Source organism: Ixodes scapularis, unplaced genomic scaffold (genome assembly GCF_016920785.2).
Source record: "Ixodes scapularis isolate PalLabHiFi unplaced genomic scaffold, ASM1692078v2 PGA_scaffold8__174_contigs__length_109621045, whole genome shotgun sequence".
Lineage (NCBI taxonomy): Eukaryota > Metazoa > Arthropoda > Arachnida > Ixodida > Ixodidae > Ixodes > Ixodes scapularis.
Genome location: NW_024609883.1, coordinates 95070217 through 95091244, shown reverse-complemented (window position 1 = coordinate 95091244; position 21028 = coordinate 95070217). Strand labels below are relative to the sequence as shown.

The window sequence follows — 21028 nt, the reverse complement described above, 5'->3', positions numbered from 1 at the left end:
CTTTCGGAAAGGCCGCTCTACTGAACTAGCTCTTCTACAGCAAAAAGAAATTATTCTAAATAATATAAAAACACACTCTTAACGTTGGGGATATTTATCGATTTTTCAAAAGCTTTCGACCGGATAAATCATAAAATTCTATTAAAAAAATTAAATTTCTATGGCATTCGAGGGCATTCTCTTGTTTTAATTGAAAGTTACTTAAGCGGTCGGATGCAAACAGTTAAAATTAATGGTTTTTCTTCTATGCTGAAAGCGGTCCGAACAGGGGTACCTCAAGGTAGTGTCTTGGGGCCACTGCTTTTTAATTTATTTATAAATGATGTAGTCGCTATTGCAAGTAACGCCTCATTTGTCATGTATGCCGACGATACTAGTATATTTTTTTCAAGGAACAATATTGATATAATGATAGCCGATGCAAACACATGTCTGCAAAAGCTTAGTTCATGGACTGTCTCAAATTCCCTAAAAATAAATGAAACCAAAACAAAAGCCGTTATCTTTAAATCAAAAGGTAGAGTGTGCAATCCTAATGTAAAGTTAATGTTGAATTCTTCGGAAATTGAATTTGCAAGCACTGTTAAAACTTTAGGCATAATTTTTCATGAACATATGTTATGGGACTCCTATATTCAAAATCTTATACTTAAGCTTTCAAATATCGTAGGAATTCTATATAAGCATCGCCATACATTACCATCTAGTATTAAACTCTTAATTTATAATGCATTGTTCCATTCTCGTATATCCTACTGTAACCTGGTGTGGGCAACCACGACCAGTACAAACCTTAATAAACTTTTTTTTATTGCAGAAGAGCGCAATTCGAGTCGTAGCCAATGCGTCGTATTACGCACACACCGATCCACATTTCTGTAAGCATAAAGTAATAAAAATACAAGAATATTACAAATATAAGCTTGCGACAGTATACGGGGCATCCCTTAAGTATTTTAACCACCCATTACTGCGGTTTTCTAGACTAAGTGTTAAAAATACGGTATACGGAGTACGTAGCGCCGGGTCCCTGAGAGTGCCTCGTCCTAGAACAAATTATGGGCTTCAAATGTTACAGCATACATTGCCAACATTACTGAACTTTTCAAGAGACCACCATGTCTGTCTTGATGCACTAAATAAGAAAACAATACGCACAATATTCACTTCTAACTTATACACCAACTCAACTCTCCTACGTCACGCCGCGGTGGTGGCGCGCCGGACGCACTTCCGGTCTGGGGCGGTGGGCAGAAGTCGCCGTGCCAGACATGCATTCCTGTGTTCCTTTGGAACAAACGAGACAAAAAACCTGCCTTCTCGTCAAAATGCTGCGATGGGGGCTTTACCAAGATAGTCTGGAAAGGTTTGAAGATCAGTTTTCATGTGTTTTTGCACCCTCCGTTCGTTCGAGAACGTGGATAGTAGCCGTGAAAAGGGCAAACCAGACGCTGTCGAACTACGATTGCGTGTGCGGGCCACAATTTGTGGTCGCCAGATGTGTTTGCATTGTTCTAACATGAACGAGAGAAAACCCCCAAGTTGTCCGGACCACCCACGGGTTCAGTGTGTCCTCCAATTCACACGGCCGCCTGGTCGTTCGAACTTTCGTCTGCTCTTTCAAAGTTGTCTGCTTTTTGTCGTCTGCTCGTTCAAACAAAAGCGGCCCGTAGACCAAACTTTGACCCGGTGATTGCAATAAGAAGTAATTGCAGGCCTCAAAAGGCTTAAGTAGGCTCGGTGTAAACAGTAGATACAAGATGTTAATTATTGGTACCGGTGGCCATCACCTACTTGCTACGCTTGGTCTGTTCCCGCTTCCGATTTTCAGTATCGACGTCGATCATCGCCGCTACCTTTTACACTTTTGCAGCACGAGCGACGTCGCGATTGAAAATAGCTACAAGAATCTCTTCATGGTTTTGGCGTCCATTTCTACAGCGTTCATGCGAATGAATCGCCGCACGTCAAATTATTTACGGAAAGTTTAGCGGCGTAACGAGCCTTGATAATTTCGCTCAGGCGATTCAAGTGGTAAGACATTGCGATGAGGACGTAGAATTGACAACTCCAACGCGAAAAAGAGTATGCAGACTCACACAGACGCCTACAACGTGGCATTCGAATGGTTTGTTGACGCGGGACGCGGTGCTTCTTGCCCGTACTCCATTGCGCGTGCGTTCGAACTGTCGTCTGCTCTTTCAAACTGGGCTGCTTTTTGTCGTCAGCTCGTTCAAACGACAGCGGCCCGTAAACCAAACGTTGACCCGGTAATTGCGATAGGAACTAAGTGCAGGCCTCAAAACAGATTTGAAGATCGGTTGGGGTAAGTCGGCTAAGTGTAAACAGATACAAGAAGTTGTTGATTATTGTTACCAGCGGATATCACCGACTTGAAATGCCCGATTCTACTTGCGGTTTTTAGTATCGATGTCCGCCATCTCAGCTACGGTCCACGCTTTTGCAGTCCGAGCGACGTCGCGACTGAAAATAGCGAGCAGAATCTTATCGTGGGAGTCAGGCTTTAGCGCCCATTCTGCAGCGTCCACGTGAAATGAATCGCCGCACGTCACATTATTCACGCAAAGTTTTGCCTCGATAGTTTTGCTGAAGCCGCTCAAGTAAGCAGACATTGTTAGGAGGACGTAGAATCAACAATTCCAACGCGAAAAAGAGCACAGGGACTCCCACCGACGCCGACAACAACGCAATTCAATGGTTTGTTTATGGGCGACGGCGGGCTTCTTGCCCACCATCCTCCGCGCATGCGCGGCGCCGGTGGCGTCCGCTAGGGGCGCTCCGGTTTGTTTGTAAACATGAGTTGGTGTATAAACTTTTTTTCTCCTGCATTGAACTGCCTGTTTTGTTTTTTCGCCTTTAAAATGTTTCTGTTAACGTTTCCTGTATGCCGATCTGCCGATAGGGGGCAGGGGCTTTGTCAAGCTGCACATTTTGCAGCTTTTTTTCCTGTCTCCGTCACCCATATGTAAAAATGGGAGTAAATAAAATGAATTGAATTGAACCCGGTATGTTACGTGCGCGACGGCTGTCGTGTATCTGATATCCCTTTGTCGTGTGGGTGGCAGGGTGTACAATCAGCAGGGAATGAAACCCGAACGCCGGAACGCGTGGCCATCGATACTGGCTGCTCCACCTGGAGGGCCCCTGAGAACTAATGAAAATGCACCTGTGTGCGAGGGTGCGGGTCCTACTAAGATATCCTCAACCCTCGCGCTGGGCGTCTGGGACTTTCGCGTTTCGCCGGTGGCGCGCTGTAACCGCCGTCACTCGGGGTGCTCTTCTGTCGCCGCACTGTTGCCCGGTCGACACCGGGTGGCCGCTTAACCTGGCTATAGCTGTTTGCGATAGGCCCTGCTCAGACAGGGTAATGAATTTATTCCACTCCGGAATTGATACGCCTGGCATATCGGTGGTTACCGAAGAGAACCTCAGCGAGCAATTTCTCGATTTTTTTAAGAATCGACTGATAACCTCGCACGAAAAAATGCGGATTGCCCATAAAACCGAGGCATCCGCGTCGGTCTGTTGCAGCATTTTTTTTTCATAAAGAATATGGGTGTGCGAATAAACGAAATTTATTTCGCGTTTATGACGTTTCACTATTTCTCAGAAACCGCGCGTGGCACGTTGTTTCCGGTGACACGTCATCGAGCACTACGGGTCTTCTGTGCACGAAATGTTTTAACTTTAATTTCGCCCTTGCGATACACAAAGTGATAATGAATGACAGCGCTGAAGAGATATCGCTAGGAATCCGATACACAAAGCGAGTGACAGTGCTTTTTGTATCGAATGTGACGGCGCTTACAGCGCGCCACCGGCGAAGCGCGGAACTCCCAGACGCGCCGCGCGATGGTCGAGCTCATCTAATCAGTGTTGCCAATTTAGCGGTTTTCCCGCTAAACTTAGCGGTTTTTGGTTCTGTTTAGCGGGATAAATTATTGTTTTGCGGGCGGCGGGATTTTTAGCCGGTTTTATGTAACCTTGGCGGTTTTTTAGAGATATAGAAGTTTTATATCGATTTACTGTCGACTATGCATCTTTCATATTCATTACATACAGTAAGTCTTCTTCGCTTACTCTCAGTAATGTTCTGGTTTGTGAGAGTAACGCCTGCGACGTCATCAAAACATTAAGGCGTCGAATATCGGAACATGCCTCCCTCTTTTGTGCGCGCACGTCTAAACAGAATGAATGTTCCAATTTTTTTTTTTTTTTTTTTGCGTTTTTGTCAGTTTCGTGAAATGGGCGCGGTGAAGTACGTTCAAAAGTTTAGAAAAGACTGGCTATAAGACCCCAAACTTAAAGACTGGCTACTGGAGGTTCCTGGTGATAGCAGACGAGCCAGGTGCCGCTATTCAAAACGGAACTATCTGCGAAGAATGTAGATTTGGTCGCGCACGCTGCAACGAAGAAGCATATTTCGGCCGCTGCACGTTTCTCTCAGGTAGCAGACGACTCTACGAGTTGAACGGGTCTGGCTAGTCACGCACTGGTGAAGGGTCCCTTGCCATGTTCGTACGCGCTCACTCTGCAATTTTGGCTTCGGATCACCTGGGTGAACAGTGGCGTGGCGTGACAGATTTCTAGTCAAAAAAAGAAAAAAGGAAAGCTTCCTTTCAGATGGCATTGATATGATCTATACCTTTGTCAAGAATTAAACAAAAAAAAAATGTTTAAAAAGTCTTTCGCGCTGTGTTTTGAATTTAGCGGTTTTTTAGCGGTTTTCGGGATTCCGACTGCGGGTTTTCAATTTTTGAGTTGGCAACACTGCATCTAATAGCATCCTCGATCATCCGCACCGGGGCACTGAGGTGCGCCCCTTCATCTTCGATCAAGTGCACCGGTGCGCACCGGACGTCCTCGATCAACGAAGCGCACCCTCCCGGTGCGGCTTTTCGTTGCCCCAACGCGCACCAAGAAAATCGGCGGTGCGCCGGGGGGCAGTCCCATCAGGCATTGCGGCCAGGAGCGGGAATCAAGAAGATGGCGGGAGTAGCAGACGCGCAGACTATCGAGATGGCGATCTTGCAAAAACGAACACGCCTCGCAGCTGCACTAGATGATTTCCTCGGGTCTTCCGACGGCGAGACGACGAGCTTCTCGCCATCGCTACGATTGCTGGCGATTGCTGCGGTGGCAAGGAGCGCCCGAAAAGCACGAACTTCGCGGAAAGCGGCGCGAGGCGTTTCGATGACAGCGAGGTACGGCTATTATCTGGTGTTTCGTTTTCTTGAACCAATAATGGGTAGGCCAACATATACATGTGGAATTGTCACCCGCTTCGTGACCCCATCGACAATCACGTCCACGATGTTTATTTCTGTGGGACCGTCAAATCCGCGAGTAAAAGAATAGAAGAAATTGACAGCACACGGGCACCGTGCGCTGACCTACGCAAGAAAAAACGAACAAAACGCGAAGTGACGCAAGGTGGAGCTCGCCGCGGTGCACCGGCGCGGCGCAGTCAGCGCAGTTTGTCCTCGATGTTGCACCGACATCGCGCTGCACGACCGAGGAGCGCTGTGCACTGTGCTGGTTTCAGGGCGATTCCGGTGCGAGTTGATCGAAGATGCTATTAGTAGGCCCCGCACTCTCGAACCCCGGTGCATTTCCATTAGTTCTCAGGGGCCCTCCAGGTGGAGCAGCCTGTATCAGCGGCCACGCGTTCCGGCGTTCGGGTTTCATTTCGTGCTGATTGTACATCTTTCGAAAGACGTGCTTGACCGTCTGTTCTATTTTTCATCCGTTCCGGAGTGTTTTGAAATCAACCGACGTGCTCGCCTCGAAAGGAACGACATTGGGTTGGCACGGTTATCCCTTTACAAACGCTTACTTGCACTTGTGCTACCTTGGTATACACGCGCATAATGCCACTCACCAAGATGCTTTTTTTTTTTTTTTTTTTTTTTTTTTTTTGTAGGGTAATTTTAACGATACGTGTTGATTTTTCTTTGAACTTTTCCCTTGCGAAATGTAATGACGTAGTAACGGGTATCGCATTGTTGTCATCGTCTCGGGATTACCCTATGATAACGATATACAAATGGAGCTTATAGAATGGGCACAAGTACTGTGTGAGCCCCGACGAGCATTTGGGTGGTGATTCCAGTCAAACCGCTGCAGGGACGGCAACCACCGAACCCTAACAATGTCTTGAGCTCAGCTGATGCAATATGCTTTGCCAACCCCAGTGCGTCGTGGCTAGATGAACATTGGGCGGCATATATTCGGCAGGAAACCATGCATCACTTATTTTGTCTGTTAATTTGAAGAGGTTAACAGCGCTTGGTTGTTTTTTTCTAATTTTTTTTGGTAAGGCTTATTCGGTAAAAAAGAAAAAAAGACCGCACTTATGTTTTATAGGCTGTTAACGACAAAGATTAATTATCTTCTTTAGATAGTGACAGTCCAGTAATAGTAGCACGGCACGTTTATTAATTATTTATTTGCTTTACTTTGACTCTCGCACAAACAGCCCTAAGCCTTTTAGTGGTACACTGCAAAACGTCATATCCAATCCAGAAAAGTAACGTCCACATATCAGGGTAACAGAAAACACATCAATGAACTCTCGAAATGCTCCTTCAAGTCCAAAGATGTCATTATCAAGATTACCTTAGGTAGATTCAAATCTGTTGTCGTGTGGATAAAATGTACATCTTTTGGTCTGAGTACTGTAACAAAATCTCCTCCCACCCAAACACCTCAATCTCATTCATAGACATTAAATTGTAACGCCAACTTTGGGGTGGATCTTTTATCGCGCATTTTATTGTACAAGAAACTCAGCGAAAAAAAAAGAAAATAACGATTACTACCAAAGTGAAGATCTTTGCGAACGCTGTTATGTGTGTTCCGACCGTTATAAAACCACCTGTTGCGTTTCTTACTCTACAGACCTGCACTTCATCCGTGAGAACAACTCTCTTGAATTGGAAGGAGGACTTGCAGAAGACGAAAACAAAACTTATGAATGAATGGTGCCGTGGTTCTCAAGGGAAGTAACATTCATTACGGTGACTGCGATAAATAAACAAGTGTCATGTGCCCCTTTATCTGAATCTATTATTTATAAAAAAAGTATATCTCTTTAGTACTTCATGTTGTGAGGTTCAGTAATTGCAGGCTAAGCACCAGATAGCACAAGAGGTGGGGCCTATGTGGGTCCCATATTGTCGTTGGGGGCTCGGGTAGCCCTACAAAATCCACGTTGGTCCCAGGTGGGCGTAGCGTGGACATGCCCAAATGGGCTGCTGTTGTGTTTCTGGGAGTGCTGAAGGGGAGACCGCCCGAAAACACCCTACCGTACTCGGGGGCGGGTATTTTTACGGCGCAGGCGAAAGACGCGCTGTAAGGATCGACGAGGGCTCCTCGGGTGGGCCGTTAGTACCAGGGAGGCTTGGCTGGTAGGAAAGCGTTGGCGTAAACACTTCCCGTGGTCGGCGACCTCGAGAGACAGGCGTACTTTACGACGTAAGGTTCTGAACGCGCGTTTTCCGCAGAGAGAACCGGAGCGTGCGTTACGGGCCGGGAGAACGCGGTGGCTCTGGCCGGCACCGTTTACACAGCGCGTTTACATCGGTGTAGTCTTTCTCGTGCCCGTGTGTGGGGGGTCACGGCGGAACGGCAACGTCAGACCGCGTCTGGCAGAATGAATGACGGGATGGCTCACTTAGTCGGCGCTATCCACACCGGGGTCGGTTGTCCGCTTCGCCTTGCGAGAAATGGTTTTGCTTGCATCCAGAGCAGCCCGACCTTTGGCCTTGAGATGTACGCAGACCACGGGTTCTGACGCAGGAGTATAAGCAATAGCCCCGTGGCGAGAAAGTGAGCCGATTGGTTGCGGCCTTTTGGTTGAATGGGAAACGCCTGTCTGACGACGCGTCAAGGATTCGCCGGTCCACTAAAGGGGATGGACCAACGAGTGACTTTGAGGGGAAACTCAGCAAGTGAGTTTAGTTTGTGCGGGAACTCGAGAGCTAACGCTCCGGAATCGAGTCAGGACGTGGGATTCCGAGGGACTTCTGTCCCCGTAATAGGGACGTAATCCCACGATCCAGCCAAGTCCCGAGCTTGGATAAGCTAACACCAGACCACCTCCTTCCCAACCCCGTACAGAGGAAGTTACCCTTTTGCAGTATTGTTTCTTTTTGTTTTTTCATTCGCTACGAAAGTATTAAATTGTTTATTGAAAAGTAATTCCTAAGTTCAACTAAATCGCTCGTCGACGACCAAGGGAAGCAACTATTCGTCTCCGACAAGACCCGCCCAGCTTCCCACAACGAAGTCCGTCACCCCATCCGGAACTGGCAACCCGGACGGCGCAAGGTGACAGAGCGAAAGAACCTGTACTGACGCCTTAGGAACGATCGCTCACGTCACGCCGGGTTGGCTGCTCGGTAACGCGCGGGAACGTAACCCTACAATGCATAGTGTATCTGGTATGATACACTTCTGTAAAAAGCAACCCCAGAGAAATCCAAGAACAAATTCAACGCGAATGCATGATGTATCGCATCCGATACATGTTTTGCGCCGCCTGTCTAAAAACGACTCCGCTAGATGGAGCCACTTCCTCGGTCGGCGCTCAGGTGCAGCGCTTCTTGACATCGGTGACACGTGCGTGGAAACACGAACTTCATTGTAAAGATTATTACTATTCCAGGTAAGACATACGTTATTCAAAATTATGCTGCGGCTTCTAATACCTTCTTGTGTCTCGACAAGTGTAACACTGAGCAGTTTGATTGTGGAAAGATTTGGCTTGAAAACAAACATGTTTATCTGATATGGTACACTATGCACTTGAAGCCTGATTTGGGCTGCGGGAAGCCTTCGTATACAACATGTTTTCGGAAGCTTCGGCGATGGATTACACTATTTTATTATTTAGAGAATACCAATACGATATGGCGGACTCTATTTCCTAAAAATGACGAAGTTTTTATTTTAAAATATTGCCGAGCAACCGAAAATGCCGCATTCCAAAACGTTTTGAAAATATATATTGGTTACTGTTTTTGTCAGCTCGTCAATGGCGACACATCTGACTGATAAAGAGATTCAGGGGATTTTGTTTCCCCTAGAAGGCGAGGCAAGCTCTGATGAAGAGGATGAAAATATACCGGACTTTGAAGAAAATGAGATCGTGGATGACTGCGAAAGTGAAGATAGTACGTCCGATATACCTTGTACAACAGCAGCACTGAGCAAGTCTCAAGGCCAAGCTGTCAACTGGAAAAAATAGTGCCTCAATTTTCCCCCAGAGAAAACCACGCTTCGTGGTACGACAACTTTGCCTCCTTCGATACAGGCGATGGAGTCACCATTCCAATTTTTAAGTACTTTTTCACCGATGAACTGATCGATTTCATCGCAGAGCAGTCATCCCAGTACAGTGTGCAGACAAACCCTGATAAACCCGTCGATGTAACTTCGGCAGACGTCAAGAAGTATGTTGGAATTTGCATATTCATGTCGCTCGTTCATGTCCCGAACATTAGAGATTACTGGGGCCCGGTCCTCGGTAACACCAGCATATCATCTGTGATGTCTGTAAACCAGTTCGAAAATATTAGAAGGTATTTGCACTTCTGTAACAATGCGGAAATGTCGACAGACAATAAAACACGCGATCGGCTCTTCAAGATAAGGCCAGTGTTTGAAGCACTACGGGCAAAGTTTCTGTCGGTGCCAATGGAAGAATGCCTTGCATTAGATGAACAGATGTGCTCGACGAAAGCTCGCCATTACCTAAAACAGTACATGCCTAATAAAGCCCACAAGTGGGCTTATAAGTTTTTCGTGCTAAGCGGTGTCTCCGGCTATGCCTATGATATGGAGATTTACACTGGGCAAGAAAACGATCCTTCGAAAAGGAAAGCAGGAGAACCGGATTAGGGACCTACGGGAAATGTTGTGAGACTGAGCCGACACATTCCTAAAAATGCGAGATACAAACTCTCTTTCGATAACTACTACACATCCCCCAAGATTTTGGTTCACCTAGCAGAGCAAGGAATTCTGTCCCTTGGAACCGTGCGAAGAAATCGAGTAAAGGACTGCAAACTCCCAACAGAGCAAGAACTCAAGAAGGCAGAGAGGGGAACTACTGCAGAAAGCGCGGCGCGAATTGATGGCATTCACGTTACAGCTGTCGTGTGGAAGGACAACAAGACTGTAACCCTGCTTTCGACGTTTGTAGGCTCAGAACCCAAACAGTCCGTGCAAAGGTATGATCGAAGGCTGAAGACCAAGATTGACGTTGAATGCCCAAATATCGTTCTCCAATACAATCAGCACATGGGCGGTGTGGATGTGTTTGACGGTCTGATGGGCAGGTACAAGATTATCATGCGCTCGAGGAAGTGGTACTTTCGACTTTTTTATCATCTTGTAGACTTGACAGTGGTAAGTGCATGGATTCTCTACCGTCGACAGAAAGGGGATGCCGCACTTCCATTGGCGAACTTTCGAAAGGAAGTCTCAGAGTGCCTGTGCAGACTTGGCACCACAGTCACCAAAAGAGGACGACCATCTGAAGTTCAGCGACAGCTCGAAGCCAAGAAGCGAAAGACATCTGCAGCAGTCCTTCTACCACAAGATGTTTGACTCGACCAGCTGAGTCAGTGGCCTCAATGGACCGCTAGCAGGCAACGCTGTAAGCTTCCAGGGTGTGCATCCCTGACGTTTGTAAACTGCGAGTAATGTGCAGTCGCTCTGTGCTTGAACAAAGCCAAAAACTGATTTCACCGCTTCCAGAACCCTTGAGGCACCAATGCATGTTGTATCACATATGATACATAAAGTAGTTTTTTTGTTTTCGAGTTCAAAAATTGAATAAACATTTTTAAACTATTTTTACAATCACGTTCTTATTGTAGCGACCACGCACAAACTTTTTTGAGTAAAAAAAAAAAAAGTCATGCATTGTAGGGTTAAATTTGACCGTGTATCACCTGGCAGCGCGTATCACCTGGAAGCGTGTTAACCCCTCCCCCCCCCCCCCCCCCCCCCCCCCAGCGTTCACGACGCTTCGCAGAGACAGTATGCGACTGCTAATTACCGAACTATTAACTTACGTGAGTTGCCGGCTGGATGCCGCCATGCGGCGTCCAGCCGGCAACTTAGATAAATTTTGCTGTCCCCCATGCCCCTGCGGAACGGGAGTTCCATACCATTTATTCAGCAAAACTTCGTCAACAACATTCGTTTTTTTTTTTTAGTGTTAATTGTAAAAGGAAATGTAAATATCGCAAATGCCTCGATAAAACAAAATGTTCGAGAAAAAAAACAGTAACCCCACACTGTGGATCAAACCCGGGTCCGCTGCGTGAGGCAGATATCTTGCCACTATGCTACGCTACCGCTTCGGAAACTCGTTGTAACCGCTGCCTATGTTGACGGAGATAGGTTCCTCCTGCCGGGTGCTCTGATCACAGATGACCTGATGGTAGCACCCGACCTTAATCTCTGTTAGCGACATGACGACGAGTTGTTTAGTGGGTTGATTTAATCAGAAGTCTTGGGTAACATCAGTGCAAAAACGAGTCCGGTTCTCAAGTCCGTCCGTCCTCGTCTCCCTCCGGTTAGAAAAAAAAAACACCCTTCGGGAATTATCGCTGTCCTCCTTTCCCTCAACGCTGTCCCCTTCCCATTCGTCCCTCGCGCTGCAGGTCCGTCCACCACAGTCCCGTTCGCAGCTGCACGTTGCACACGGCACCGAGGGCGCACCAGCCCCGAGGCGCCGCAGCATCCCCAGGCGTCATGTTGCCGCAGAGGTCGCATTCCTCGTTCTAGAACACTCGGCTTGCCGGAGTCAAACACGCACACACAACACAAACCACAAGGGGGGTTCTGGCTTCGGCGTAGTTGCCCACGCCTTCCGGTCTCTGGTGCCCTGCCTGGAGAAGAGTCGGCCGCGTCTGTTTTCTTTGCCGATGACAGGCACGGCACTTGAAAAAGCCACAAATCACGTTCCGCCGGGGGTCCTCCCCGGCAGAGTGTTCGGGGGTACCCTGGCCATGGGGAGAACAATCGCCTCCCCCACCCCACGGCGGCGTCACGAGACGGTCCGTTTGAACTTTCGCCCTGCCGGCGTCCAAGAACGCCTGACAGACGGCAGCAGCGTCTACCTCCACGAGCCAGCCAATCCGACGTGAGTGCCGTTACTAGGGTATGTATCGCCTGGTGGTGCTCATCGATTTATTTTCGAAATGGATCGAGGTTTGGGTGATGTCTTCTACATCCAGCACTAAACACTGGAAAAACTTCGAGGAGCTTTTTCTGCTTACGGTTTGCCCGAGTTACTAGTGAGCGACAACGGTGCGCAGTTCACGTCTGCTGAGTTTGCTGACTTCATGAACGCCAACGGCGTGAAACACATTCGCACTCCGCCTTACCACGCACCCTCTAACGGTGCCGCAAAACGCACGGTTCAAACTGTGAAACGAGCATTGCTCAAGCAGGTGCTCGAAGGCGAAGCAACCGGTCGGCAGTGTTCTCTTCAGGAAAATATTGACAGTTTTCTGATCTGTTATCGCAACACGCCAAACAGCGTGACTGGGAAAACACCCGCTGAACTATTCCTAAGGCGCCAGCCACGCACAAAACTTTCCCTGCCTAAACCCGACTTTGCCGGCGCCATGCAACGCAAGCAAGAGCATGTGAAAGAACAACGCGATGTGTCGCGAGGTGCTGAACATGTGTTCAACGTGGGCGACCGTGTTTTTGTGAAACCAGCGCGCGGTGAGTGTGTCTCCTGGGAAGAAGGAATCGTGTGTCAGGTTGTCAGTGCTGCGACCTACGTTGTGAAAGTGCTCAACCAGCTTCGCTTTACGCACGCTGACCACCTGCATCCTCGACATGCGGAACCCATCGTGAGACCGGGCCGTACGACAGTGGATGACGATTCATCGATACCGCCACCCACGAGCTTTCCAGCCCATGTGCCGTCAGCACCGCCCAGTGCGAAGGCACCGACGCTAGCGGCGCCACCTCCAGACGCGGCTGGTAGGACGCCGACGCCTGACGCAACAGCACCAGCGCCACCCGCAGACCCCGCCCGGGAGGACCGGCGACACCTACTGCAGCAACGCCGGTTCCGTCTACGACAGCGGAGAAGCAACCTCTTCGACGAACTTCTCGCGCATGCAAGCCGCCTGAGCGTTTTAAAAGCGAGGACTTTAGAAAATGAACATTTTTTGTGTGAGGGGGAAGAAAATGTTGTAGCGTGCTGATTGAGTTATCGCGAGTGAGTCATCGCGGAAGCGCCGCCCGGCTCGTGACGTCATGTCTGTGATAAAAACGCTGCGCTCAGGAATAAAGCACTTCTTGTTCGTCAGCATGCCATGGTCTACAGTCACTTCAAATACTCCGACAGCATGCTTGCAACTGATGTGGATTGCAGGAGGTGGATAACAGGACGACCAATGCACAGAAAATAGGTTGAGCACGACACAGCACTCACAGAGAACGATTGTCGCCGCCATGTTGAAATAAAACCAAGCTGAGGCAGGCCAAGCTACAGTCAGTGCCCGGTTACTGCCATAGACCCAATGGAGTCAATTTCTGGGCAAACTGGGCGCTCATCAGCGCTTCCGTGGTCGGAGGCGCTCATTACTGCAACGAATCGAAGCCTCATTGCTCTATTAATAGATTGCGAAACTAAAATAAGCAGCGAGAATTATGTTCATAAAATGAAGCACTAACATTTTAATAATTACTTTTGACGCCGTCGAGCCTGCTTGAGCGGCTTTCTAGCCGTTTGCGAAGACGAAGCCGCTCAAAATCCAACATAGCGCAGCCCCTCCGCCGTACCCTTCCGCTGCTGCCTACCACGGTACCGCCGGTACCGCGGTAGGTTTTGTTTGGAAATTAACGGTTCGCACGTTCCATGCCACTTGTTATGGCAAAGAATTGTAAGTTCTGCTTGCCTACCTTGTGTCTAGCAGTTGACAGTCCGTTACTTGTCGTCGGCGTCTTCCAGGAAATCGAAACAGAGGCAGCATTTTTCGCACTCGTTGACGCATTTATTCAGTCATTTGCATGACAAGGAAAAACAATTTACACTGTCACTTTAAACAAACGTTGCTATTCGGAAAAAAATTTATATGGCGCGCAGTATCTACGTTAGCAAGAGGTGCTACAGCGAAGATACAATGTGCGACACTGTTAGCGCGAACAGACAGCTTTTTCATTTTGAAAGGCTCTCGGCGCACACCAACTATTACTGCCTTAGTTCGCGAAGTGACTGTTTAAAGTTTCGTAAACCTCAGATGCAACTATGGCGCGAGAATATCTGTCTTCGCGATTGAAAAACGCAATAGTCATGTCTCGCTAACATGGTCTATCGTTTCGGTCACGCCGCTATATAGGTCATATTTTCGGGGACTGATATGTGTCCCCGTACAACTCTAACTCGTCACGTTAAATAAAGAAACTCCAAGTACGTACTATGAACAGCTAGCTTGGGAACGAAATGGATAAATACATGTTTTTTTTAATATTTTTATTGTGGTCTCTGTAAAGACAAACGCAAAAAAGGGGGGGAATATATTAGTGAGGCAAAAAAAGAATACTAAAGCTCTTCGGTTACGGAATTTACCCAGAGCTACACCATTGTCAGATATGACAATGGTGACTCAATGGTTACAATTTTCAGGGGTTTCCAGCCTGAATCACTTGCAGTTCTTTCCCTTTCCGAGTTGCAGATGACAAGAATAAACAAGATACCACCTTCATTGTTTATTCTTTGTGATCTTGGCTGTGATTCAAGATTGTGGATGACCAACATTATGAAGAATTGTTTTGGAAACTGGAGATGTCCATATTAAAGAGAAAATGCTGTAATAGCAAACAGAAATGTCTGTTTCCGTGGCATGAAAACACAATAATCATAATTTCTGATATGTGTTAAATAGAAGCAAACCCAGTGTGAAGTAAATATGCAGCCTTGCCGGAGAATTGTATGCCAACAGTACTATCGGTGAGGCATGTCTAAGAAGATATTTAAATGTTTATTGGTTGTGGAATCTCAAATACCAACCTGGACGTATGTTACAATAAAACATAAATTCTTCAACCTGTGTAATAAGACAATAATGCAAAATTTTAGTGAGTCAGATATTGTCCACCAAAACTTGAGATCTTAATGGGTAAAACGCTCCTAGTACGTAGTTTGAATTCTAGCTGCCAAAGGTCCTGAATCACTGGTTCGAAGCAAGATATTTCCCCCCCTCGCCCTCCCACCCTAAAAAAAATGCCTAGAGGTTGTTGGCCACCAGCAGTCTAACAATCTTTTCAAACAAAGTGGGTGCTCAAAGGCTTCTGTTAGTCTATGACAGGGGTGGCCAGGTTGACGCGGTCTATGAGCCGCAAACAAAGCCAAGAAACTTGTAAGAGCCGCGGGGGAAGGGGGGGGGGGGGGCTATGAATGATGTCAACTCGGGCTTCCGCGACCTTCAACAAGGAACGATGGGGAACATCCTTTATCTGCAGGGAACAAGTATCACCGGCGAGTGACAAAGGTCGCGAGACTAAACATTTCCTCGACCCCAAGCCAAAGTGCATGCATGGTTTGACAGTCCCTGTCCTTGATGCCTTTCCCCCTAGGGTCCGGCAAACTCTAGCAAACAATGAAAGAAACAGGATCAGTGGAAGCATACGAGTGAAAAGCGGTTCGACTGTACGTAGGGGTGCACAAGGCTGCCAAACCGCAAGCTGTTCTTTATTCTGAAATCCTTGGGAAACGCGGAAAGTGCGAAAGGTGGTGATGGTGGGGGGGAGGGGGGGGGGGGTTCTTTACGAGGGATCTGCGAGCCGCACTTGGACCAGCGAAGAGCCGCATGCGGCTCGCGAGTTGGCCACCCTGGTCTATGATCTTACTCCATGAAATCGTGCAAGGAGCAACCTGCTTACGCAGTGGACAACATCTCTCAAGGGTCTCAAGCACAGCCAAAAGATTTCATGCCTAGTTGAAAGCTCGTGTCATTCTGACTGGTCCATACAAATAAACAGTTAACACAATGAATTGTAATTCGGGCAAACTTATTCGTTGCTTACTTACAGACCTGAACCGAAATCTTTAGAGACTTAATAATATGTAGAACACTTTGGTATTTCACATTTCTCTTGGCCTCTTGATGAGCTTCCGATACCTGTCGCTTGCGCCGTCAAGTTTAACCACGAGTTGAACCAGGTTTTCTTGGGGGGGGGGGGGGGGGGGGGGGGTCACCGAGATCCTATGATGCCCATGGGATGGACCAGCCACTTCATTGTTCTTTTTTATTTTTGCTGTATGTGTGTTCTCTATCCTCTCAGGATCTGCACAGGACAATGTAAGAACACATTAGTTTGTCTCGTCACAGCAGATACAGTTGCAGAAGAGAAACAGGGCTATGAAACATTACATAGGGCTGCTCCTACTATCCTTTTGTTTTGGTTATAATCCTCTTTGCCACAGCCACTCTCGTTTTACATTACAGTTGATCGTAGATTAGACTGCAAAGATCACTACGGCGGAACCTAGCATGCTGATGGTTACATATTCAGCTTGATAGGTTGGCCAGCAATCAAGTGCACTTCACAAAAAAGTTACCACGGACACTACCTTTTGTCTATTAGGGTTCCCAGTCCCTGAGGCTCGTTGGAGACATTTTCATGCCTTGAGAATTTGTATGGATACACACAAATAAAGAACACATAATGCAAATGATGCCGTTTTATGTGCAACAAACGAAAAAAAAAAAGTCTACTCGATGTTTAGTTGTTTTGAGGGAGCGCGTTGGGGAGGTGTAAAAACTTTCAAAAGAATTACACATGGAAGGACGGATAGCACATCTCGCAATCAAGCTCTGCTGCCTGCGTTCCGTCCCCCTATGCGTAAATCTTTCAAGATTTTAAAAGTGTCTTTAAAAATTAAATTATTTTACTATCCAACTTAATTTCTATTTATTTCTGAAAGAAATAAAACATGGCAAAACTAGTCGAAGAACTGTAAAATAATCTACACGAGATACAATAATAAAAACGCGCAGATATTATAAGATGAACTCTGGAATATTGTAAAACTGGGAGAATAATATTTGTATATAGACTACAATTTACTCGACGGGGATCTACGCTGCTGTGCACGAAATTGACGAGAGGTTGGGGAGGTGATATTTCGCCAACAGTAGTCTACAGATCATAAAATATTTGCAAGACGGTCTTCATCCACAAAACCACGTGCGAACGCTCGCCGAAATGTGTGCGTCGCAATGAAATCACGGTGACGTCTTGTAAATATAAAAAAATGAAACGATATATTCAATTACCTAAAAGAGTACCAAACCCTCAAATGGTGCAATTTGTGGCTGGAAGATCAGCTTAGAAACTCACCGTCGTCAGTTGGGATCTGAGTGAACGGGTGCTTCTTGTCCCCGACGCTGCTTGGGCACGGATGAGGTGGTTCAAAGACACGAAAAGCTTTCCACTTGCCCGAAAGTGCGAGGCTCGCGCAATGCGGTGATCGAGGCACCGACGCTTGACGCACCGAAGGCGAGCGGAAGCACCGAGCAGACCCACGGACGCCTCCACAACGGTCCACCGGCTTTAAAACGCGCAGAGCGCAAGCGCGCATGCGCATAGGCAGCGGTTTCGTTTTAGGAACGCAAAAAACAGAAAAAAAGCAAAATTTCGAAAGTGTGATGTTGGCATGAACTTAAAAAAAAAAAAAAAAAATTATATTTTAGGATTACGTAATTTGTAATTAGTGAAATAATATGCAGTCATAACAACAGTTGAATGCAGTTTGATTCATTATTGTTTTGTTTAGTTTTTAGTAATGAGTGCCTCCGACCACGCGAGCGCCGCTATAAATCTCTATGGTGGCGCCATCCGAGTTCGGGCCGCGCAACTCGCTTTGTGTCCGGAGGTTTAGTACCACTGATCTCTATTGTAGTAGGCTGGATCGCGGACCGCGGCCTCGGCAGCTGGGGCCGATTGTCGCCACCGGCGGCCATTGATTGACACCACCCAATGCATGGGACTCTATGGGAAGAACGAGAAAAAGTGCCGCTTCCCCCGTTTCTAAGCTGTTGTCGGCATTGCAACTTTTTGGAAGCTTTTCAATAAGCCCGTCAAATAGCCTTCTTACAACTATTAAAACTGACAACCCTCGCAGTTCTTATAAATAAATATTTTGTGGTCGAGAGTGACTCCGCTGTAGTGCAGCTCAATGAGGCGAGAGTTACCTAGAATTACCGCGGAGTCAGTGGTGGTTTCGTTGAGTTGGGTTTAGCAGACGACAAGCTCGAAGGTTTTGCTACGCGGATTTCGCTTACCCCCGGAAAGCCGATGTAGAGATGGAACTTCTTTGTCATTCATCAACTTGTGGGCTTCCCCGAGGACGGTCTCATTGACCGCAAGTTCCTTTGTTTACCCCACTACGAGAGCAAGCTTGCCAGCACAGCCGTAGGTGCACCGGTACGTTTGATTTTTTTAATCGGCGTTCGAACGTTTGACAAATACCTATTCAATCTCCAAACACCCGACATAAGGATCGCAGCGCACCATAAAATACTCGCCTCCGAGCACAGCGTACATGCTTCAATATGCTTACTTCTGTGCGTTTCTCCCATAGGCCTGCGTGTTGCCTGGTGTCAAGCAATGGCCGCCGGTGGCGACACCGACGGGCTCCCGATCCGCGATCCAGCCTACTAAAATAGAGATCAGTGCTCATCCCACTAGCCTTTTCTAGTATGCACCGCTTTTCCGCCGCTTGGTGGCGGGTTTGTCGATGAGTCTTTTCTTGTTTCCGTACTTTATAAACTGCATTTGTTTCTTTTCTGATTTAAATTACCGAACAAAACCTACTTTCATACATAATTGAAACGGTTCGCGACACTTATATTTTGTATTTCGACTAAAAAAAAAAGCTTTTAGCGGCTCTGACGAGTGGTAAGCCCAGGACGAAAGACGTCACATATTACGCACTTTCGACAACGCGGGTCGCCCTCGTAGGTAGAGGAGGTTTCCGCGTCTTCCGGTTAAAAAATGACTCACTCATATTTAGTTACTCTCTCCGAGGCCCGCTGGCTTGCCCGAACCTTAAGAGACATGGAAACCGCTAAGAAGGTAGGCGCTTAAATATGATTGCAGCGCCCCTTTAACAAAATGGTATGGGCGTCCCTTTCCGGAGGTACATGGGGGACAGCGGGGCTTGGTATGGGACAGAGAAGCTGGACACTGCGAGGCGTCATGTGCAACGGGGCCAAGTAGGTTAATAGTTTTGTAATTAACAGCCGCATACTGTTGCCGCGAGGCGGCATGAATGTATGCGGGGGGTTGGTTAACGAGCTCCCCAGGGATACATGTGCTGTTCGACTTTTTTTTCGGACGGCACTTGTAGGCGCGGGTGGAGTGCCGTCAGACCGCACTGTAGACAGCCAAAAAAACAACAGAAAACGAGTTGTTTCGAACAACCTTCTTGAAGAGATCATTAACTGATTTTTCAACTACTTCCTCGTCAGCTTTCCTCCTCAGTGCATAAGCAAAGTGAGAAACCATGTGGTCGTATTTCACTGAAACCCAAAATTCTGCCAGCAGTCTGAGAGCTGGCATGGACAAAGCCGTACATAAATTTCACATTCACATTTTCGCAAGCGCTGACAACCATGAAGGGAGCGACGACACAAGCGATAACGACCCTTTTTGCTATGGCTCAGCCGCACGACGAGGCACACTGCATGAAAGCGACAGGAGCAAGCGACCAATGCGATGAGCGCCGTTTTCTAGTAATTCAAGAACCGAGCAGCGTTACAAGCGACAATTAGAAATCTCCGTCGCTGTTGCCGATGCTCGTCTCGTTGCTCACTAAATCGCTTACATGCGGTCCAGCTTTAATTGTCTGAAAGCGAGAGACACGTGCCACGAGTGAGTGCCGTGCTGCCACTCACTTCCTAGTGCCTCTCATTTCAGGGATACACTGCCATTTGCTTCCAAGTCCTGCACGGACCTCCTGCTCAGGCGCTTTGATGCCACTTACGAAACTAGCACAAACTCGTCAAGGGGTTTTAGTCGGGGTTAGCCATCCGGTGTGTTTGCCGCACCGTTCTTTTCGGTGCCTCGACAGTCCACAGTCACTTCACAGTAAAAAGTTGGGACGCCATGATGACAGAGGCACTTGTGCCTGCTTGTCTTATTCACCAGAGGTTTGAAGACCAATTGCAAACTTTCGACAGCATGACACTTTCGGTTTTGTAACATCATTGTTGCTTCCTTGGGACAACTCTTAATGCATGGGAGGAACAGGATGGCAATTGCACCAGTGGGGAATACGTCCAGGCACTATACCTGTACTAAAACTTGCTTGAGCACCAGTTTATGACTATCTTTACACTTGCAGCGTTACCTCCGAGGCGGGGTTTCCCTACCAGAAGTAAAATTTGACTGGTCTATATGGAAGGCCAAGTTCGACTCGCGCTGCTGATCCTGTTGTCCCGGTGCCTCTGCAAGGGCGAGGACCTGGTCAATAGGAGTGTGACAGGCCAACCTTCCAGGCGTGACAAAGTATGGCGCCGTGGGAAGGAAGCCCATTACACCTGTCAAAGTTGATGCAATTGCAGGTGCGTGTCTTGCTGGATGTCCGCCTTCCCAGCTCTAAACTATGTAGCAATTGGCAGGTTCAGCATCGTGCACTATATAGGTTTTATAGACCATACGCGAAATAGCTCTTGGGTATCATCATCATGCCGCTCGGAGCCGACATGTGGTGGGTTTTGCTATCTTGAATGTGCAAATGCCACTATACCTCGTCTCGCCTCGGCATGAACTAACTGCGAAAGCTGCGCAAGCGCAAGCGGTAGCCTTGGCTGGAGGATGGAACCGCAGTATGTGTGCGTCCACAGGTTTCCAAAGTCAACGGCAGAAGCTTCCGAGGGTGTCCCAAGCATGCACCAGCAACTTCGGGAGGATACATGGGCTCTGCTATCATGGAAGCAGTTACCAAGATTAAAGAAAATGA

The 21028-nt window shown here is 47.6% G+C and overlaps 1 protein-coding gene across 1 annotated transcript in view; it reads left to right on the top strand.

Moving 5' to 3' along the window:
* LOC120840400 overlaps positions 1-7029 on the top strand; it is a 64909-nt gene extending 57880 nt beyond the window's left edge. Inside the window, exon 4 of the mRNA XM_040210904.1 lies at positions 6922-7029. Within this exon, the coding sequence (XP_040066838.1) occupies positions 6922-7029 (108 nt within the window). The remainder of the gene's footprint in view (positions 1-6921) is intronic.
* Positions 7030-21028: the final 13999 nt, after the last annotated feature.